We start from the raw sequence: 22,120 nt of genomic DNA on the forward strand, positions 1-22,120 counted from the left end.
TTAGTGAGCATAGTTCCAAATATAACGGGCCCTGGTAAAATTGCCTCTGATGCATTGTAAACAGTTGCGACCTTATCTGACAAAGTATGTACTTGTGATAGAGGGAGAGTAACAAAAGTTCACCAGATTGATCCTTGGGGCAGCAGTTTTGTCATAACAAGGATACATGAAGCAGACTAGGCCTTGCTGCATTGAATTTGGAAGAATGGGAGGAGATCTCATTTAAACTTGTAACATTCCTAGGGTCCTCAACGGGGTAAATGAAAGGATGATTTTTGTTTTGTAACCGGCAGGTGTTAAGAACCAATTGTTCTCTTCTCTGTCCTTAATATCCAATCATTTATATCGCAAAATATAGGGCTGGACCTTAAGGACAGAAAAGAATTTTTATTATCAAGGGGGTAGTGAGCCTTTGGAATCCTCTATACAAGAAGGCTGTGGGAGGCTCAGTCATTGAGTAAATTCGAGACAACAGTTGTTGGGTACTTTGATTATGAGGGGCATCAAGGAATATGTGGTTAGTGCAGCAAAATGGTACTGAGGTAAAATATCAGCTGTGATCTTACAGAACGGCAGGGCAAACACATGGGGCTTAATGTCTCCTCCTGCTTCAGTTTCTTTTTGTTTATTAGCCACATGCGGTAACTATTCTATACAAGTGTGATAGACACATTATCACTTGGTGCATGCGCACACACAGTGTAAGAATTCTTCCATCAAGGTTCCCTTATCTTCTCAGAAAGAAGAGGCCACAGTGTACGCACCGATTGTTACACTCTCCAATCTCGTTCCATCAACCTCGTACAACTGCAGCGTAACCAGTGTCAGCTACGAACATTACAGTGCTCCGGTTTTCATCACCGTCTCAACAGGTACACCATGTTAAAACATTTACAAAAGATGTGCTTTTCGTTAAGAATTTCCACTGAGATAATAAGAGATGAATTAGGTTTTTGTCACAAGCATGGAGATTATCGGGCAGTAGTAACTATTAAACTTCCAGTTGCAGACGTCAATTCGAACATGGTGGTGATCTCTGCCTTGGCGATTCTGAGTATCCTGCTGATAGGACTGCTGCTGATCACACTATTTATTCTTCGACGTAAGCACCTGCAACACGCCAGGTATGGAGTTATTTGCTGCATGTATTTTAACGTGAACATTTGGAGACTTGGAGCTTTGCAGACACTGAGGCTGTATATTAATGTTTTACAGGAATTGTGGAGCAGGAATATTTGTCAATTTTGCCACTCTGGAGAGAGACGGGAAGTTGCCATTTAACTGGTATGTTTAAAGGGGAAGTGAAAGACTGGTCTGGAGTAGTGAAAATCATCAGTTTTAATTCTGTGCTTGAGTTTTTTATCCCAAGTTTAGTTTGAGCAGTGGAGTTCATAATCCCCAGAACAACACAGTGATGGTAGCAAGTGTTCAGATGCTACTTGTTATCTTGGAGCAAGGAAATAACTCATTCTGTGTGAAAATGTTACTGAAGTTGGCCATGAACAATTTGCACCATCAGTGGGAGATTTCAAAAGGGAAGTTAGCTATGTGGTCGCATTTAAATTCATGTAGTGCAGAGTCATATAGCAAGGAACAGACCGTTGCCCCACTAAGTCTGTGCTGATCATCAAGCACTCTTTACACTAATCCTACACTAATGCCATTTTATTCTCCCAACATTTTAACTAACTCTCCCCAGATTCTACCACTCACCTACACATTAGAGGCAATGTACAGGGGCCAATTAAGCTACTGACCTGTCGGTCTTTGGGATGTGGGAGGGAACCGGAGCATCCAGAGGAAACCCATGTGGTCAGAGGCAGAATGTGCAAACTCCATTTAGCTCTCAAGGTCAGGATCGAAGCCTGGCCTCTGGTGCCCGAGGCAACAGTCTATGACCTGCACCACTTGCTGCACCAACAATCAAGGCTGCGGTTCTAGTGTTTGGATTCCTCTGCTTTCTCGGCAGTTTTGCATTACTTTCAGATTTAAATTTTCAGTCATTCCATGAAAAGTTTATTTTGATTATTTTATTCATGTCATAACTGTTTAAGCACGTGATTTTCAATACTTGGTATACTTGTGGTTAATTTTACTGAAGTGATGGTGTTGCTGAGGCCAAAATTGCAACACCAAGAAGGTGCAAACAGTGAAACCTCACAGCAACAAGAACCCCCTGTGAAACCACGTGCATATGGCCTGCTGTGATGCAGATCTCTATTTTTAATGCTACAGAAATAACTTTTTCATTATTCCAACACTCCAATTTCAAGCAACCCCACCTTTCCAAGCTCTTTCTATTTCAGCAGAGCAGAAACACCAGGAAGTGCACAAAATGGCTGGCTGCCTGTCTGGTGGAATTTCCCAGCATTAGGATCGGTTCTTGTATTGACTTCCAAAAGAAAGAGATGACTTCGATGATTAGCAGTAACTGTTGCTGTCCTAGGAGGAGTATTGATGGAATAGAGGTTATTTGGCCGGATGGGAAATTCATTTTATGAGGAAAAGACCAGGCAACACAGTAAGTGGAGCCAATAGAACCGCTGCCTCACAGCTCTGGAGACCCAGGTTCAATCCTGGCCTCTGGTGCTCTCTTTGTGGAATTTACAATTTGTCCCTGTGACTGTGCTCTAGTTTCCTCCCAAAAAATGTGCAGGTTGGTAGGTTAACTGGCCACTGTAAATTGCCCCAAGTTTGCTGGTGAGTGACAGAATCTGAGAAGAGTTGATGGGAATGCAGGGTGAATAAAAAGAGTTGGGTAGGATTAGTATAAAAATGGGTGCTTCATGGTCAGTGGAGGCATGATGGGACTGTTTCGGTGCTGTATCTCTCTATGACTTCATGTATATGCCACTGTTTATAGCATTAGCTAGCTGTGGTCATCTTACCTCATACAATTACGACAGGATTTGTAAGTACCATCTTCCTCAAATCATGAAATTCTAAGTTATGCTTCTTATTGGCCACTCACTCAACTCATTGCAGTGAAGCCAACAAGACACAAACTTCAGTTGCCTTTTAAAAGGCATTATCTTCGTTTGTATTTGAGTGAAGTACAATTACCCAGGCTGCAGCTTGGTCTTTGTGTTAACACAGTGGAATAACCAACATATTTTTGTTATCTTCTTGTATCGGGCCTGGTCATTGTAGTAGATCAGTCTTTGTGAAACTGAGACCCAGTAATAGGAAATCCCTTTAGTGGGTAGAAGGTTGCATTTAGGCAGCTCCCAAAGAGAGAAATTCAATTCCAAGTAATTTACCTTTGTTTCAGAAAAGCTACATAATACAGTTTTCCTGGCAACTTCTGTTATTCAAAGAGGATAGCAAATATAAAGAGAAACTGCACAACACAGTAATGTGTGAAATGTTTGCTGGGAAGCAAATCAAATGTTGCAGCATGAAGTAACTTAAGTAAATAATTTTCTGTGTGCCTGTGTGACTAAAACCATTAATTGTATTAACTTTGTGCTTAACTGTATCTGTATGTCTCATCATAATGCTCAATTAGCTGTGCAGCATGTCAGTATTACTACAAAATCTCTATATAGGGAACCTAACAAAGTCTGTCTTTATCTAGGTTAATCATGGGCAACCATCTCTTTTATTAATCAAACAGATTCTTTGTCTATATGTCTGTTGCATTTCTCAGGCGTAGAAGTATTTTTGCTGTTCTTGCACTGCTCCCATCATGCTTTTGGACTGACTATCTTTTGGCCTTTGGTATTAACCCTTGGTAAGTTTATTTTAATAGTTTTCTTACCTAGTCCTTCCTGAGACATTTTAAAACTAAGACAGGCTTCTCCCATATCTGCATTGTGAAAAATATTGGCTACAAAATGGTTAGTTCCAAAATGTATTTGTATTTTACAGCAATGTTTATGTGTTTGCCTATTGGTGTTAGTGTGGCCAAGAGAAACAGGAAAGAATTGACTGACCATGATCTATGACATCTACTACTTACTTTTATATTGCACTTTTGCTCTCAAGAAACTTCCCAACTTGCTTTACTGGGACAAAGAGATACAAGAGACTGCAGATGCTGGAATCTGGTGCAACAAAAAATCTGCTGGAGCAACTCAGCGGGTCGAACAGTATCTGTGGGGGTGGGGAAGAGGAGTTGTCGACATTTTGGGTCGACACCCTGCATCAGGACTGAGAGGGGAGATGATCGGTATAAAGAGGAGATGGGGATTGGTGAGAAAGGGGCTGGTAGGTGATAGGTGAACTGAGTAGGGTGAGGGAAGATAGGCAAAAGGAGCTGGGGGCAGGGGCACCTCCTTGGCCCACCCATCGCCTACCAGCCCCTGTCTCACCACTTCCCCTTCTCCTCTTTATACCGGCCATCTCCCCTCTCCGTTCTCAGTCCTGATGCAGGGTCTTGACCTGACACGTCGACAGTTCTGTTCCCCCACAGATGTTGCTCGACTCGCTGAGTTCCTCCAGCAGATTATTTTTTCGCTCAAGGAAAGCCACATCTGGACCAGTGACCAAAAGCTTAGCTGAAGATCCCCATTTTAAGGGGAGTCTAAAATGGAGATTAAAAGGTTAGGATAAGAATTCCAGAGCTGGAAGACTGAGGGCAGGGCTGTCAATTGTGAGATCCAAGACAGGAGAGGAAAAGACCCGAAACTTCAGTGCACGGGCAAGATTGCGGAAGTTGTGTTTGAGGCTGAAAAGCACGTGATGAAAAGGCTGCAGATTTTCAGTCACTGAGCCAGTTTAGGCCAGCAAAGGTAGTGTCATGGATAAACAGGCAGGTGGACAGTTGTGTTAGATTCATAAACTAGCATTAATCAGTAATGAGTGGTGTTGCTGAGAATGACATAATTATCAGTAGGAGAACTTAATGACCCAGGAATTTGTTCGTGCAGCACCAGAACAAAAAGCATTTTGCGGTTGAAAATTGGCTTAACCTGGAGACGAGAAAATTTACGCACGTGACTGTGCAATTTGATTTCTAGTTCTTCAGCGGGATCTTCATTTGCCATATCACCTTCCCCAGTGTAAGAGTCCTTCAGATGATGTCAGTGGTAGGATAACACAAAATTTGTTTGTATTGGATTGACAGCCTTGCTGGTCTGATAAACAACAGTTCTTATGCACTCACAAAATGACAAAGTAGTACTAACACTGTTACCCCAAAACCGTGATTTACCATGCTATTCAAACAGCCAACACTCAGATTGCATTTTCTGTCCTCACTGTTTTATGCAACCACAGAGACAACCTCGTGTGTGCCCTGATTTCTTTGCTGGTGGAGATTGGGGTTCCATTTACTTAGAACATAGAACAGTACAGCACAGGAACAGGCCCTTCAGCTCACAATGTTGTGTCGAACCAACTACATTAGTAATAAAGTGCCAAACTAAACTAACTCCTTCTGCTTACACAATGTCCATATCCTACCATTTCCCTTCAGTTCATTCCAGGCTGCTGTAGAGGATCTCTGCTGCTTCTCAGTTTCCTGGTCAGTCCTGCATCAGGGACTTAATGCAGCTTTCACAAACAGTGATTCAGGGGATTTACCAGGCTACTTCCTAGGATGAAGGGGCTGCCCTATCAAGAGAGACTAAATAGTTTGGGCCTGTATTCCTTGCGGTTTGGAAGAACAGGGGATGACCTTATTAAAACATACAAGATTCTAAGGGGGCTTAAGGATCCTAGATGAGATGTCTTCACTGGTGGGAGAGCCTTGAACAAGGGGAGATAACTATAAGGAATAAGAACTGGTATTGGAATTATTATTGTCACATGTACCGAGGTACAGTGAAAAAAGTTGTTTTGCATACCTTTCATACAGATCAGTTCATTACACGGTGCATCGAGGTAGTACAAGGTAAAACAATAACTGAATGCAGAATAAAGTTTTACCGTTACAGAGAAAGTGCAGTGCAGGTAGACAATAAGGTGCAAGGCCATAACGAGGTAGATTGTGAGGTCAAGCGTCCATCTTATCGTACTAGGGAACCGTTCAATAGACTTGTAACAGCAGGATAGAAGCTGTCCTTGAGCCTGCTGGTATATGCTTTCAGGCTTTTGTATCTTCTGCCTGATATGAGAGGGGAGAAGAGAGAATGTCCAGGGTGGCAGGGGTCTTCGATTATGTTGGCTGCTTTACCGAGGCAGCAGGAAGTATAGACAGAGTCCATGGAGGGGAGGCTGGTTTCTGTGATGTGCTGAGCATGTCCACAACTCTCTGCAGTTTCTTGCAGTCAAGGACAGAGCAGTTGCCATACCAACCCATGATGCATCCAGATAGGATGCTTTCTATGGTGCATCAATAAAAGTTGGTGAGCGACAAAGGGGACCTGCCAAATTTCTTTAGCCTCCTGAGGAAGTAGAGCTGCTAGTGAGCTTTCTTGGCCATGGTATCTATGTGGTTGGACCAGGACAGGCTTGTTGGTGATATTCACTCCAAGAACTTGAAGCTCTCAATCCTCTCGACCTCAGCACAGTTGATGTAGACAGGAGCATGTACACTGTCCCCCTTTCTGAAATCAATGACCAGCTCTTAAGGGGCCAGTCATTTAAAACTGAGCAATGGAGAAATTTGGTAATTGGTTTATTATTGTCACGTGTACTGAGATACAGTGGAAGGCTTTTGCTTGCATGCCATCCAGACAGATCATTCCATACACAAGCACATCGAAGTAGTACTAAAGGAAAACAGTGACAGACTGCAGACTATAGTGTTACATTGCAAATTTCTTCTCACAAATGAGGGATATGGAGAAATGGCACAGAAGAGCAGTTGAGCCCAGTGTAGGTCAGTCATGCTCGTGTTAAATGGTGGAGCAGGCTTGAAGGACCTGATGTCCTTTTCCTGCTTCTATTTGCTTGTATTCTTTTATCCAGAATGCTGTCTTAATCCCATTTAAAAGGTGATGAAATAATTTCCAGCCCATTTGTCTTTGGAATGAGTTATTGTCTGTGCCAGTGTGGGAAAAACAGCCACTTGATGCTGCCATCACACTGATGAGCAGATAAGCTTTGTGGAGATACAGTGCTTCACTACGCTTGCACTTGATCTCCATGGGCAAAGCAGTCAAGGCACATGAGACAGTAGTAGAGGTTATGCAGAAGGTACTGAACTCAGTGAGGACAAAGAATACAATTCAAGTGTTGGCTCTCTGTGGCAAAATTTCAAATACCACCCTGTAGAAACATTGATACCTAATATATTTACAGACCGTCCAACTTATGGACACCTGTACCTACGATCGAGCTCCAATTAAAATTAAATTCAAAAGTCTGACATGTCTTCATACATTTGTTCTTACAAATGGCAGAACCAGTTTCCTCTCTCCACTGTTTTATCAGTCTAATGTATTTTTGATACTGTTCCTTATGGTGCTATGGAGATATAGTTACCACTTTGTGTGTTTTTTGTGTACTTTCCAACTTGTAGACAAAATCGACTTCAAGATGTCTGTTAAAACAGAACCCATTCATTACCTGGGGGTGGCCTGTATGTGGATGTAGTTCACCAGTAACTATAAGTATGACTCCCAGTGATGAAGTGTTAATTTACCCTTCTGTTTACCTCAATGTCCATTTGTCCCGATTCTTCCCAAACCTCTAGTTTTGAGACTCCTCCTTTACTGAAGGGCAATCATGGAGTTCTGTATTTATCTGATTTCTGGAAGCTTGATTGTTCTGTGAGTAAATAAAAGTTGTGAGTGCAGCAAGGTTGGAAAGCGATTGCAGACAGATTGAGTGTTGAGTTACTGTGGACAAAATCTGGGAGAGTTTTATGCTGGGTAAAACATTTGTAAAATTCACGACAGCTTTTGTTAACCAATTGTTTACGCATTCTGTGCCATTGAAGGATGCCACAACATAATGAATCTCCAAGACATTATGCCATATGCCTTTTTTATTACAACACATTAATGAGGTTAAATAGTGTGCTGCTCCGTCAGTAGTGAATCAGTGATCAGTTGGCACCTCTGAAGTATAGGCAGAGGGTAAACTGGAGAAAGTATAAGAGCTTTGCTACTCCTGACTGGAAGATGACAGGAAACATGGGGCCTTGAATCGTGGATGGCAAAGAATACAGGAATGTGCAATAGATATGACTGCTGGTCAAATTAAAGTATTTGTGGATTTCACGATCATTATAGATGGAAGCCAATGGAGATATTTTCATTCCTCCATCTAGTAATACTCCATAGACCCTTGCAATATCTGCTCCTAAAACAACTATGGACTTAAGCTCATAACTGAACATACCCTCTTGCCAGCAACCTCTCAGGTTTCCCTCAATGAAGCTACAAGTAATGTGTTTCAAGGGATGCATATGAGACACGAGAAAGAAATATTTATTGGGCTCTAATCAAATTGTTTGATTTTATATATGTGCTCCAGACGCTACCATCAACATCTATCTACCTTAAACCAACCCAAATAAATTATTGCTTTTGTTCTTTAAGTGAATAGTCCCAACACTTGGAACCTACTCTCATAACTAAGAGTGCTTAAACTAGATATCACTGAGATAAATAGTCTCTGCATATTTAAGATTTTTCATTAACACACATTGACCAAACTGTGTGTCTGCAACAACTCCTAAACTTACAACTGCAACCATTCAGAAGGATCAGATTGCAGGAAGGTTGTCATTTCCATTTCATTAACCAGTCTGAATTGAATGTATATCACTGTTTCTTTGCTGTTATTTGGTCTAAATCTGAAACCCTGATCCAGAACTTTTGTTGGAGCATTGTCTCCATACGAACCGCAGCTGATGGCTGCTCACCAGGATCACAAGCATCTGGGGCTGAATGGGAAATGTAGACACCCGTATCCTGAAGAATAACAAATTACATGCGATTTTTATAATCAGTTTGTACTATGGTTCTGGCCATGCCTTACAATCTAAAATCATGTCTATCACTAGTTGAAATTGCTTTCACCTTTAATAAGTGATCAAGAATTATCCTCGGGTGTCTGATTAGCTCAATTAGTAACTATTATGTCTACATTATGTATGTACCAATAATACATAAATTAGTGCACTGACACTGTATTTGGTAACTGGTGCAAATGTATTAAAATAAATTAACTAATGCAAATACATTGTTAAATAAATTAGAAATTAATTTTTCTCCAGTGCAAGATTTGACATTAGTGCCACTAACAAACGTTCCAAAATAAAAGCAATGTAGGCACATTCACTAAGGTAGTATAAAACATAATCATTTTAAATTACTACATTAAGACACAAAAACCACATTATACAGTAGTATATGCTTACAATTTGATACACATTAATATGCCACATTTAAGATGCAACCACTTTCTAAAATATTAGATGTCTACATTATAAGATATTAATAATTCATTCTCTTAACATTCTGATATACAAAATACATCTAACATGCATTAGTAATGAATGTGTTCACATTGTAGAAATCATTAATAACTAATGCATGTATTGCTTTAATGCCACTACATAGAAACATTGATACCTAGTATATTTTTTGGATGTAATGGATTAGTAACTAATGAATGTGATTCCCAATTGTGAAGGATAAATTTACCCCTATGTTTGTCTATGAACAACCATTATTTAAAGTTGTTCACCATTTACTAGTTGCCAGCCGCTACTTTTGAGACTCCTCCTCCTCTGAAGTATGAGTTGTGTGTTTTTCTGATGTATTGTCATTAAAATGTTAATAATTTGCAAGTAATTTAGAAGGAAACAGGATTAACTAGCTTATCTTGGAGTTTGGCTTTTTATTGTATTTTGGCATACTAATTTTTGAATACGCTGTACATTGAAATTTATGAAACTTCCTCAGTGAAGGTAGAAACGTTTTAATTACTTTTTTCTCATTCTTTACTTCCAGGAATAAATACGCACTGAAGAAGAGGAAACTAGCCAAGTACGTTTAACATTATGCAGTGAATTTTAACCTGTCGGGAAAACTATTCTGTCTCGTTCTATAGTAAAGTGTCAATGGTTTACAGAATGAGTTAATATTGTATGGTGAGTTTCTGTGAACCACATCCCTTCTCTATTCCTCTGACTTCAGTTTGAGGAAGTAGGCCACTTGAAAATTTTGTATGTGCAAAAACGCACAGTTGCAGAAAGATACACCGCCTTTGTCTTAAAATGGCAATGCTTTCAATGAAGTGATGTGATTGGTATGCTCAAGAAGTATCGAAGGGATTATGTACTCGTCATTGTAGAGCAAAGCTTGTACTTGGTTAGTTAGACAATAAATATTTTGTTAGTTTATGGAATGTGGGGGCTAGTACTGATTTGCCCATTTCTAACTGCTCTTAAGGTAATAGTGACCCACCAGCTTATATCACTTGTATGTGATGAAGGTACTCCCGCTCTGTGGTTGGGTAAGGAATTGTGTTGGTAGCACGGTGCAGATTTTAGTAGATGATTTCTTTTCTCGTATAATTGTGGGAGACACTGGTTTTACAGGGGAGGTAAGTTCTTTTGTCAGAGGCTGTAGCCAAAACTAAGAATGAACTCTGCGTTAGCAGTAACAGAAAGTAATGTTGCAGATAACCCTAACTATACTCTTAAGTTCTTTATTTGGGAACTATTTCTTACGATTCAGAAAATTACATTTGTTCTCCATTCCCCACCCCACCCCACCCCGAACCAACTACCATATGAGTGGAAAATCAAGATCATAATGGTCCACTGGAAAATGATGTTGGAGAGGTAGTAATGGGGAACAAAGAAATGGCAGGCGAACTGAATAGGTATTTTACGTCAGTCTTCACTGTGGAAAACACCAGCAACATGCCAGAAATTCGAGAGAGTCAGGGGGCAGAAGTGAGTGTAGTCACTATTACTAATGAGAAGGTGCTTGGGAAGCTGAAAGATCTGAAGGTGGATAAGTCACCTGGACTGGATGGACTACACCCCGGGATTCTGAAAGAGGTAGCTGAAGAGATTCTGGAAGCATTAGTAGTGATCTTTCAAGAATCACTAGATTTGGGAATAGTTCCAGAGGACTGGAAAATCGCAAATGTCACTCCACTCTTTAAGAGAGGTAGGCAAAAGACAGGAAATTATAAGCTGGTTAGCCTGACCTCAGTGGTTGGTAAGATGTTAAGAGTCCATTATTAGGGATGAAGTTTCGGGGTACTTGGAAGCTCATGATAAAATTGGCCGAAGTCTGCATGGTTTCCTTGAGAGATCTTGCCTGACAAATATGTTGGAATTCTTTGAGGAAGTAACAGGCAGGATAGACAAAGGAGAGTCAGTGGATGTTGTTTACTTGGATCGTCAGAAGGCCTTTGACAAGGTGCCACACATGAGGCTGCTAAACAAGATCGGAGCTCATTGTATTACACAGAAGGTACTAGCATGGATAGAAGATTGGCTGACCGGCAGAAAGCAGAGAGTGGGGAAAAAGGGGACCTTTTCTGGTTGGCTGCCGGTGACTAGTGTGTTCCGCAGGGGTCAGTGTTGGGCCTGCTACCTTTCATGTTATATGTTAATGATCTGGATGAAGGAGTTGATGGTTTTGTGGCCAAGTTTGCAGATGATACAAAGACAGGTGGAGGGGCAGGTACTGTTGAGGAAGCAGGGAGTCTGCAGAAGGACTTGGACAAGTTGGGAGAATGGGTAAAGAAGTGGCAGATGGAATACAGCGTAGGGAAATGCATGGTCATGCACTTTGGTAGAAGGAATGAAGGTGTAGACTATTTTATAAATGGGGAGCTAAAACAGAAATCAGAGGTGCAAAAGGATTAGGGAGTCCTAGGACAGGATTCCCTAAAGGTTAACTTGCAGGTTGAGTCAGTAATAAGGAAGGCAAATGCAGTGTTAGCATACATTTCCAGAGGATTAGAATATAAAAACAAGGATGTAATGCTGAGGCTTTATAAGGCATTGGTCAGACCACATATGGAGTATTGTGAGCAGTTTTGGGCCCCATATCTAAGGAAGGCTGTGCTGGCCTTGGAGAGGGTCCAGAGGAGATTTACGAGAATGATCCTGGGTACGAAAGGGTTAACATATGAGGGACATTTGATGGCTCTGGGCCTGTACTCACTGGAGTTTAGAAGGATGAGGGGGCGGTGGGGGGGGGGGGGTGGTGGAGAAATCACATCAAAACCTACCGAATATTGAAAGGCCTGGATAGAGTGGACGTGGAGAGGATGTTTCTAATAGTAAGAGAATCTGGGACCACCAGAACAGAGATGAGGAGGAGTTTCTTTAGCCAGAGGGTGGTGAATCTGTGGAATTCATTGCCACAGACTTCTGTGGAGGCCAAGTCATTGGGTATATTTAAAGTGGAGGTTGATAGCTTCTTGATTAGTAAGGGTGCCAAAGGTTACAGGGAGAAGGCAGGAGAATGGGGTTGAGAGGGAAAAATAAATTGGCCATGATTGAATGGTCTAATTCTGCTCCTATGTCTTATGGTCTTAACTTACCAAAGCCAATGATTTAACATTAGAATGACTGAACATATTGAAATATTGAAACTTTTCTACTATCAAGGAGAAACCAGCATGGAAATCTGGAAGGGTACCTGATGAAACTGATAGAAGTCTATAAAATTGAGAGGCATAGACAGGGTAGATAGTGTTTTCCCCCCCAAGGGTAGAAATGTCAAACACTAGAGGGCATAACTTTAAGGTGAGAGGGGTAAAGTTTAAAGGAGATTTGATGCAAGTTTTTTTTTGCAGAGAGTGGTGGGTACCTGGAACGCGCAGCCAGAGGAAGTGGTGAAAGCGGATACAATAGCGATGTTGAAGAGGCATTTAGACAAGCAGATGAACATACAGGGAATGGAGGGATACAGACCATGTGTAGGTAGATGGGAATAGTTTGGATTGGCATCATGGTCAGCATGGACATCGTGGGCTGAAGGGTCTGTGCTGCACTTTTCTATGTTTAGTAAAGGACAAGGGCATGTTTACTAAGAATGTTATTTATCTGAACTTCCAGAAGGCATTTGATAAGATCAGAAGGACATTTGTCTAAAGTTGAACTTCCCAATTAAGCATGAATTATTAACTTGATTAGGAGACTGGCTTTAGTTTTGTGGCCTTGGTAAGAGTGGTAATAAGCAGCAGGATGTGACTGGTGCTATCTCACATGAATCTTGGTGGGGCTACAACTTTCATCATAATTATAAAGACCCAAGGTGATGAAGTAGAAATCTTCATGTCTGAGGTTGCCAATGGCACAAAGATGAGCAGCACTGTACGTAGTGTAGATGAAGCATTAAATTATAAAATGATAGTAGTAGATTCAGACAAATGGATTATAGGGATTAAATGGATATTTCAGTATCGGCAAAATTGAGGTTATTGAGTTTGGAGTAAACAATGAAAAGCTAGACATGGGGAAGGTTGGAAGAGACTGGGAATGTCCAATGGGTCATTAAAATGTCATTGCCTGGTTCAGAAAATGTCAGACTGGAAGTACTGCTACAGCCACACAAAGCTGTATCCCCAGAAGAGTTAGCTTTGAGTTTCCAGCATGCATGTAGCAAGGAGAGATTACACAAACGAGAGATACTCCACGGAATTTATAAGGTGAAGGTGTTGTTTAATCAAAGTTTTCAAAATATTGTGGGAAGAAAAAATATTTCTGATTTTGTTGGGGGGATGGGGTGGTGGAGATTTAGGACATGGAGCCACAGTCTATAAATTAGAAGCAGGCTACTTAGAGTCAAAGTTATACAGTATGGAAACAGGCCCTTCAGCCTGATTGGTCCATGCCATCCAAGGTGCCCATCTAAGCAAGTCCCAGTTGTCTGCATTTGGCCCATATCCCTCTAAACCTTTCCTGTCAAGGTGTCTTTTAAATGTTGTTATTGTACCTGCCTCAACCACTTCCTCTGACGGCTTGTTCCACGTACGCACCACCCTCTGCGTGAAGTTGTTCATTGGGTCCCTTTTAAAATCTTTTCCCTCTCATCTTAAAATTATGCCCTCTAGTTTTTTTGATCCCCTTTCCCTAGGAAAAAGACCTGTACATTCACCCTATCTATGTTCTTCATGACTTTATACACCTTCACTTATGAGTAAATTTTGGAAACTTTCTACAGGGAGAGGTTGGAGTAGTTTGGGATACTTCCTCCAATATCAAATGATACTAGGCCAATTAAATCTGCGAAGAATACATCTTTGTCAAAGGTTTCAGGAAAACTGAGGGAAATGCAGGTATATAACATACAGTCCTGGTTCAAGGGAAAAATGTCTTACTCCTGTTCCTATCATAGTTACGCTGCCACTGTAATGTAAAGACTCTACCAGTATATTGCACAATGATTGCTTGTACATGAGTCAGAGGTATGGCTCTCCCTAGAGTTTTCTTCATCCCTTATTCATGGGATGCCTGATTCCAGCCATGGGAATGACTAGAAGTCATTGTGTGACCAACTGTTGGTCGTGCCTTTCCCTGTATTCACTGACCATACTCATTAGTACAGCAATGTGTCACATCGCAGAGCCTCACGAGTGTGATGGTCATAATTGTTCTCAAATATATTTCCCTCAAGTTGATTGGAACTAGAATATAAAAACAGAATGCATGTCAGATTAACGGTTTCTACCAAGTCAGCATTTAGTAACATGCTGAGCACAACAGATGAGTATGTGACTATGGACAGCTGCCTGTTATTTTTAGCAACAAGGACAGGAAAGAAGAAATAAACCCGTATCAATTTTTAGCAATATTTCTTGCGCAAGTTGCTACTTTTTAAACATGGTGTAGTTTCTTTATTTTTCCTTTATTCTTTACCCATGCTAGGCTATAAGAATGGGTTGTGACACTGCTCCTTGATGTGTGCTGGTGTAACTGTGGGAAGTGCAGGTCAGTAGTTGGAGACGTTGATTACCCCGTGACCTTTAACATCACCTTCCACCGATGGGCTGTTGCATTATGCTTCCCAGTCTTGGCTAACTCAAATCATGAGTTACGTAGCAAGAACCTATAATCCAGATTTTAAATGGTTAAAAATAAATTGACAAATTATTGCCACGAGATGATGTTGATGCATTTAAACAATTCTGCATATGCTAGAAGTCAATAAAACAGGATATGCTAGTAACATACAGGAGCTCAGGCAGCATCTATTGAGAGAAACAGAGTACAAATTTCGGGTCAAAGACCTTTTATCAAGCTTCTGCTTAAATTGTATGCTCATCTGAAAGTATTAACTCAGGATCAGGCTACTTGTTTGGTTATTGCTGAACATACTGATACATCCAGGTAATTTAGCCTGGCATAATGGTATCCAGGTACCAAGTGTGGTAGTGTAAAAAGGGGAGTAGAAGTCAAGAACCTATTGTACATCAAATAAATGTCAGGAGTGATGTAAAGTGGGTGTTAGACTTGCTATGATCTGTTCTACATTAAAACAAAACTGAGAACCACGCTTGGGGGTGCAGCTTTCTCATAGATGTAAAATGTTACTGTGATAAAAGTTATGTTTGTGTTTGACTTTGTTCTGTGATGAGATTACTATAATGATAAGAGGCAGTGAGATTCGTAGTAGTAGCAGTCCCACTTGTGAACCAGAATCAACTGCCTTCCTGGTAAGCTTACAAATGTAACTGCAATATTATTGGTAGAATATTTACGCATCATGTTCTAGCTTACCTTTTGAACTAATTATCTGATTAAAAGTCTGGCATACAAAATTCATTTCAATGTTACCTTTTAAGGATTCTGCCATTGTCACAGAAGTGATCATTAATATTAGTTAATTCCCTTACAACATTAGTTGCATGAGTTACATAGGCTTTTTTTTTTCTTGTTTGCTTGTCACAGCCCTGTTCAGCTGGATGATTTTGAAATGTATCTCAAGGAAATGGCAAAAGACTCAGATTACAAATTCTCTCTGCAGTTTGAGGTAAGGTATTCCCTCTCCTTTATAAAACAATTTTTTTTCTTCAGCTGAGATGGTAGGCAGCTGATCAATTGTTTCTAATAAATTCATCCCTCCTTGTGATAAGTATGTCAGGGCAGAGGCTGCAAATTCAGCCTTATTGATTTGATCTTTCCTTCCTCCCGCGCCAGCCCTGATCATCTTTGCTCTCGCTGTCTATAGATGGGAAAGTCTCTTCTTACTCTGTCATCACTCATCATTGCAGCCAATACAGGAAACTGACCAGCGTGTGGATCATTTAGCTGCAGAGGAAACACAAGAGACTGCAGATGCTGGAATCGGGAGCAATAAACGATCTGTTGGAGGAACTCAGCAGGTTGAGCAAGCGTCTGTGGGAGGAAAGGAATTGTCAACATTTTGGGTCAAAGCCCTGCATCAGACAACCCACGCTGTCCTGATGTAGGATTTTGACCCGAAACGTCGACAATTTCGATCTTCCCGCAGATGCTGCTCGACCCACTGAGTTCCTCCAGCAGATTGTTGCTCGTTTAACTGCATATCACTCACCTGGAAATCCAGTTCATTTTCCTTCATTACTAAATCATCTTTAAATTTAGCTTCCAAATTTTAGTTCAGCAAACATTTAGATCTTTGTGGTTGTACGTTTCATCATTGTGTTGATGTATTCGTTAAGAACTGAGTATCACTCTGGTTTTCATTGCCAGGATCTAAAGCTGGTTGGTCAAGATATATCCCATGATGCAGCAGAACTTCCAGTCAATCGATGTAAAAATCGTTACACTAATATACTGCCATGTGAGTATTTAGACAGTCATACAATGAGGTATTCATCAAATAAGATTTCTTCCTGTTGTCTGTACTTAAAAATGCATTGGCATTCTTGTGAAATACAAGATGTTTTTGATTACTTTAATTGCCAATGGTAGGCCGAAGGGCCTGTTTTGTGCTGTATGGTTCTTTATCACTTTTTAAAAAAAAGGTCTCCTTTTCTAGTGGTTTCAGTGCTGCGTTGGAGGTGTTTATCATTTGTCATCTGTGCTCTTGAAACTGTAGGAAGCACTGAAGGGTGGTGTACAGATTGGTGTTGTGTTGGGTGACTTTCAATAATTGTGCACAATTCAAAGTAGTGAAGTTTGCACCATTACATTTGGGCATAATCCATTATAGCATTCTACAGTCATTCCCATATCACCAAAATGGTCAGTGCCACCGTGCTGACTCTGAGTTTCACAGCTGTAGATGAATTGACAGATAGCCCTGCAGAGCCAATTGAAAGGCCAGGTCTGTGCTTCTGATCTACAGGCCAGTGTTAGCACATCAGCTCATGCTCCACGGGTTTGTAAAGCCATTACTGCAATACCTGGTTCACAGTTTGGAGAAGAACACCAGAATTCAATGAAAACAGCTTTACTGAAATCCTTTTTAACTATCCTTGTATTTTATTAAGTGTATACCAGCTAAATTAGTTATTATAACTCACTAAAAGATAGTTTACTTCTGACTGCTCTAAAAGCCCTAAAAATGTTAGCATAAACATGAGACTGTGCAAGTAAAATAAACATGCCAGCTTTACCTTGGACACAATGAGGGATTGGAAGGAGACAATGACCTGGGTTTTTCTGGTGCCTTGTCAGGGATCTTCAGGATCTAAGAATAACTAGGTTGATCAGCCAATTATGAACAGGAGCAAAATCAAGCTCTGATTTTTGTTAAAAAATAATGAATAATTTAGAAATCAAAATTACAAATTGGAATGTACATTAAGCTAGAAGATGAAATATCCAACAAGCTTAGGTGAATAAATTTTGAAGCAATTAATCCAAAATAATTAAATTCCAGGCACTGTTCTGGAGGTTAGTCACTGGTAATTATGGCTCAGTGCAGCAGTAGAACTGCAGTTACACTTCATTCAACAAGACCAGCGCATAGAGGCTGAAGTTCACATCAGTTCCATGATTCGCCATTGATTTTCTCAGTATAGACTGCATTTGCCATCCTGCAGAGATGTAGGCGATGGAGTCAACAGGTCAGAGAGAGATACGGCACAAAAACAGATCCTTTGGCCCACAGAGTCTGCGTTGACCATCAAGCAATTCTTACACAGATCCCATCCTAACCCATTTTACTCTCCACACGTTCCTATCAACTCTTCCCTGGATTCTGCCACTCACCTACACACTAGAGGCAATTTATAATGAATAATTAATGCAAGATTGAACCCGGGCCTCAGGCTTAGTGAGCCTGAGCTCCACCAGCTGGGGCACTGTGCTGCCTGAAAGGAATGACAGTAGCTTCTAGGTTTCTGCATTTTTAAAATGTGTTTGTGCAGACTCCCAAAGTCGTGATCTTTTTCAGAGTAATGATGGTGAACACTGATATGTTGTCAACATTACAACACTGTACTGCTGCCACAAAACAACAAATTTCACGACATGCGTCAGTGATAATAAACCTGATTCTGATTAGTAAATTCCAGCTCCATGTAGTCTGAGGTCATTGGGAATCCTCCATTAACAAAGACACAAAAATCTCTATGAGGTGAGAGTAGCTAGTAGTATAAATAAAATTAGGTCCCTTCATGTCAGACCTGATGTATTAGAGGGTTTTGTGAGAGAAGGGAGGGACCTTGTGGTATTTGAGAGTTTTAAGGAATTAGCTTTAATCCTAACACTGTTTTACAATGGCCGTGGCTGAAAAGGAGGGTGATAAGTGGACACTGAATGGAACAGCAAAACATGTAGTGTGCTTCTGGAGCAAAACCATTTCCCACTGCTGTGCCATCCTGTCTTTCACTGAGTCATCCATGTGGAGCTTCTAACCTTGGCAAATTGTTTTGTATTAAAACCAACACAGACAACGTGCAGATGCTGGATGTGGAATTGATAGGACTTGCTTAAAAAAAAATTAAGTTGATAATTATATAATTAAGGACCAACATAGAGCCCTGATCTGAGCATTAAGAGCATCATTTGCATTCTATCTACACCAACCCAGGTGGTGTAGAGACAACTCTTAAACCAGCTTCCTTTAGATCTTAAGTCTGTCACGGTTGGGGTTGTTCACAAGGGCCCTGACATTCCGGGCCCTGAACTTCATGTGGGGTGGAAGTTGCCTGTGGTGGTTTGTTTTAACATGGATCACCATTGCACATCAAACAGCAAGGTCTTGATCCAATGGCAAGACGAACCAAGATGACTTGCAGCTAAATACCAAGAGTCCCTTAAGGGATTGCTTCTCCTTTCAGTTGAGAAAGTAAAGGTATTACTTACTTGACACGTTAAGGCTTAATGTCTTATGCTGATACCATTCTTTCGGCAGATGACTTCAGCCGAGTGAAATTAACTTCTCTGCAGTGTGAAGATGAATCAGACTACATTAATGCTAATTATGTTCCAGTAAGTATTTGGACTGTCAAAAGAAGTTTTAAATAACTGTTTGTTCAGGTTAAATGGGTTTACGGGTGTAGTGAAATTGATTTTCTAATGTGGCATCATCATTCCAATTAATGACCCCTATAGCAGCAATGAAGCACTGGTGTTGTATGATGTCACAGGGCAGCACACTGCTTGCTACAGCCAAGCTGCATCTCAAATCTGTCATCTGTCATTTAACTGAAGGATAAATATGTAGTCCAGTTATATAATAAAAAAAATGCTGTTTCAGTGCTGTTAGGTATTGTAATTAATAGGCAAGTGCTTTTCCAAATGCCCAAATGTCAAAATACATAAACTCTGCTTCAAATTAATTTCCAAATGATTCCCTATGAAATGTAAAGTTTCTGATAATTCCAGTGTTCCCATCAGGTTTCCTTGAAATGAGCGGTGATGTCAGAATTAAACTGACTTTTATGATGATTATTTTCCACTCAAATACAAACATTTAGAAATTAAAATGATTAGATTTTCCTTGTAACCCGTACAGTGGCGGCAGGCTGTTTGGCTTTGAGTATATTTCACTAAATGCCCTCGTCCAGAAACCACGTGTCCACATTCAGGAGTGGAGCTGGTAGATTTCTCCTTGTCACAATTTGCCGCACTGTAGTTGACTGTAACTGAATTTACTAACTACCTAAAATGTCCTTATTAAACACAATCCGAAGCAATACAAATAGAGGCAAGTCCAGGGTTAAGAACACGCGACTTGTGGACACCCCTACATATGAACAAGCTCCCATAATATTATTAAATTCAGAAGTCCGATGTACATTTGTTCCTCTCTCCACTTTTAGTAATTGTTATCAGTCTTGCATGCTTTTGATGCCATTCGTTATGATGCTGTGGAGGTAAGGTTACCATATCGACTGACTTTTGCGAATCTTCTGACTTATGGACGGAATCAACTTATTGATGTCTGTAAAAACAACCCATTGGTTACCTGGGACGGCCTGTAAAGTCTTAAATTAGGTGACCAAAGCTTGGTGAGAGATGCAAGTTTTAATGAACATCTTAAAAAAAACAGGAGCAGAGCTTGAAGGGAAAAAGCCCAGACTCTTTGAAAATGAGGATGGGAATTTTAAAATTGATGTCATCTTCTCAGGAGTAATGGGGGAAGAGTTAGGACAAAGGCAGCAGATTTGAATAACCAGAGGGTAGAAATGGAGAGGATGGGCAGAAATCTGTTGCAATGATCAAGTCTAGACAAATTGTGGAGGAGGGTTTCTGCAGCAGGTGAGTGAAGCAATGGCAGAATCAGCTAGTGTTTCAGAGCCTTGAAACAGTTTTTAAAATGGGAGAGTAAGTATTCCAAAAAGTATGAGGGAACATTTACACTGGTACCTTGCACAGGTCACAGGTAATGTTCATAGGAATGAGAAAACTAATGGAACTGGTTGTTATGGGAGTCATTATAACATCATACAGAGAGAGAGAGAGAGAGACACACACACACACGAGTTACTGACAGTGCTGAGGACCCAGTGGTGGTCTTGCAACAAATCATTCAACCACAAGCAAAGGTGATCCTTTACTATGGGAGTGGCAACAGAGGGCAGGGTTTGTACCAGGTTCCTGATGTAGCCAGAGCATATGTCTCTTTAAAGTACAACAGCATTCGTACCCAAGTGTTTGGACTGAAGGATTAAGACTGCTATAACTGGTCAGCACAAGGTCAAGTTTGAAATATTCTGACAGCTGACACATGACCAGGGGAGATGAATGTCTCAAAGGAGCAAAAAAAACCTCCAACGAATGGAAAACGTAAAGTTCAGAAAATGGAAGGGTTTGTGATGCGTAAAGTGAAGACAAAGGATGCTTAACGTTGGATAGGCTTAGTTTCGTGATTACTGTAATGAAGAATAGGTTTCAGGGACAATACCTTTTTAATGTTCTTCATAATTTGGGAGCAGACAGGATGAGTGTCATTCTCTTTCCTCAGGGGTTTAACTCTGCCCGAGAGTATATTGCAACACAAGGACCCTTGGCAGAGACAAGAAATGATTTCTGGAAGATGATAATTCAACAGAAATCAGGCATTATTGTTATGCTTACACAATGTAATGAGAGGAGACGGGTAAGTTCCTGTTGAACAAATCATGATATATTTGCATCCTAATCGTTCAGTCTACCTACAATCATATTCACCCAAGTCATGGAAATTGCAGTAGCAAAGTTGCATTGTGTGTCTATAATGGATATGCAGACCACAATATTTATCCTTTGTACTATGATCCTAACACAGAAAAAGCATATTTCTGAAAATCTGACACAATGAATTCTTAAGCTCGTGTCTATACCCTACCCCATGCTAGATTCTGCTCCCCATCTCTCGTCTGTACTGGCTTTGTTCCATGTCCATTTATAGCTTTAAATCCTTCTATGAACTGTCCAAATGTTAAATCTATCTGGTAGTAGGTTCTTTCAGTACAATGACAGATTTATGGCCACATGCAGTATATCCATTAATGCAGGTGAAACATATTAGTGTTTACAAATTTTATGTAGTATTTGAAATACATTTAATTCACTTGGAACAAATTCAGAAATGAACAATCAGCTAATGGCAATTATATTGTTTATGTAACATCAATAATTGATGTTTTATAGATAAAATGTGACCATTATTGGCCATTTAACGAACAGCCCGTCAGTTATGGAGACATCACCGTTGAAATGGTTTTTGAGTCGGAGCAGTCTGATCAATCAGAAGAGAATCTTCAGTCTGAGTGGATCATAAGAGAATTCAATGTCAGCTATGTAAGCTATCCAGTATCAGTTTTCCTGTAAATCCTTCCTTCCTTCTGTGAATGTGAAGGAAGTGGTGAGAGGTCACTTTTTTAAACA

General features: G+C 40.4%; 1 protein-coding gene across 1 annotated transcript in view; it reads left to right on the forward strand.

Moving 5' to 3' along the window:
* ptpro (protein tyrosine phosphatase receptor type O) overlaps positions 1 to 22,120 on the forward strand; it is an 85,293-nt gene that overhangs the window by 58,683 nt on the left and 4,490 nt on the right. Inside the window, 10 exon segments of the mRNA XM_052034166.1 lie at positions 740 to 872; positions 1,004 to 1,124; positions 1,216 to 1,284; positions 3,650 to 3,733; positions 9,852 to 9,887; positions 15,764 to 15,845; positions 16,547 to 16,637; positions 19,161 to 19,237; positions 21,216 to 21,350; positions 21,884 to 22,033. Coding sequence (XP_051890126.1) covers positions 740 to 872; positions 1,004 to 1,124; positions 1,216 to 1,284; positions 3,650 to 3,733; positions 9,852 to 9,887; positions 15,764 to 15,845; positions 16,547 to 16,637; positions 19,161 to 19,237; positions 21,216 to 21,350; positions 21,884 to 22,033 — 978 coding nt within the window.

This window comes from Pristis pectinata, chromosome 19 (genome assembly GCF_009764475.1).
Source record: "Pristis pectinata isolate sPriPec2 chromosome 19, sPriPec2.1.pri, whole genome shotgun sequence".
Classification (NCBI taxonomy): domain Eukaryota; kingdom Metazoa; phylum Chordata; class Chondrichthyes; order Rhinopristiformes; family Pristidae; genus Pristis; species Pristis pectinata.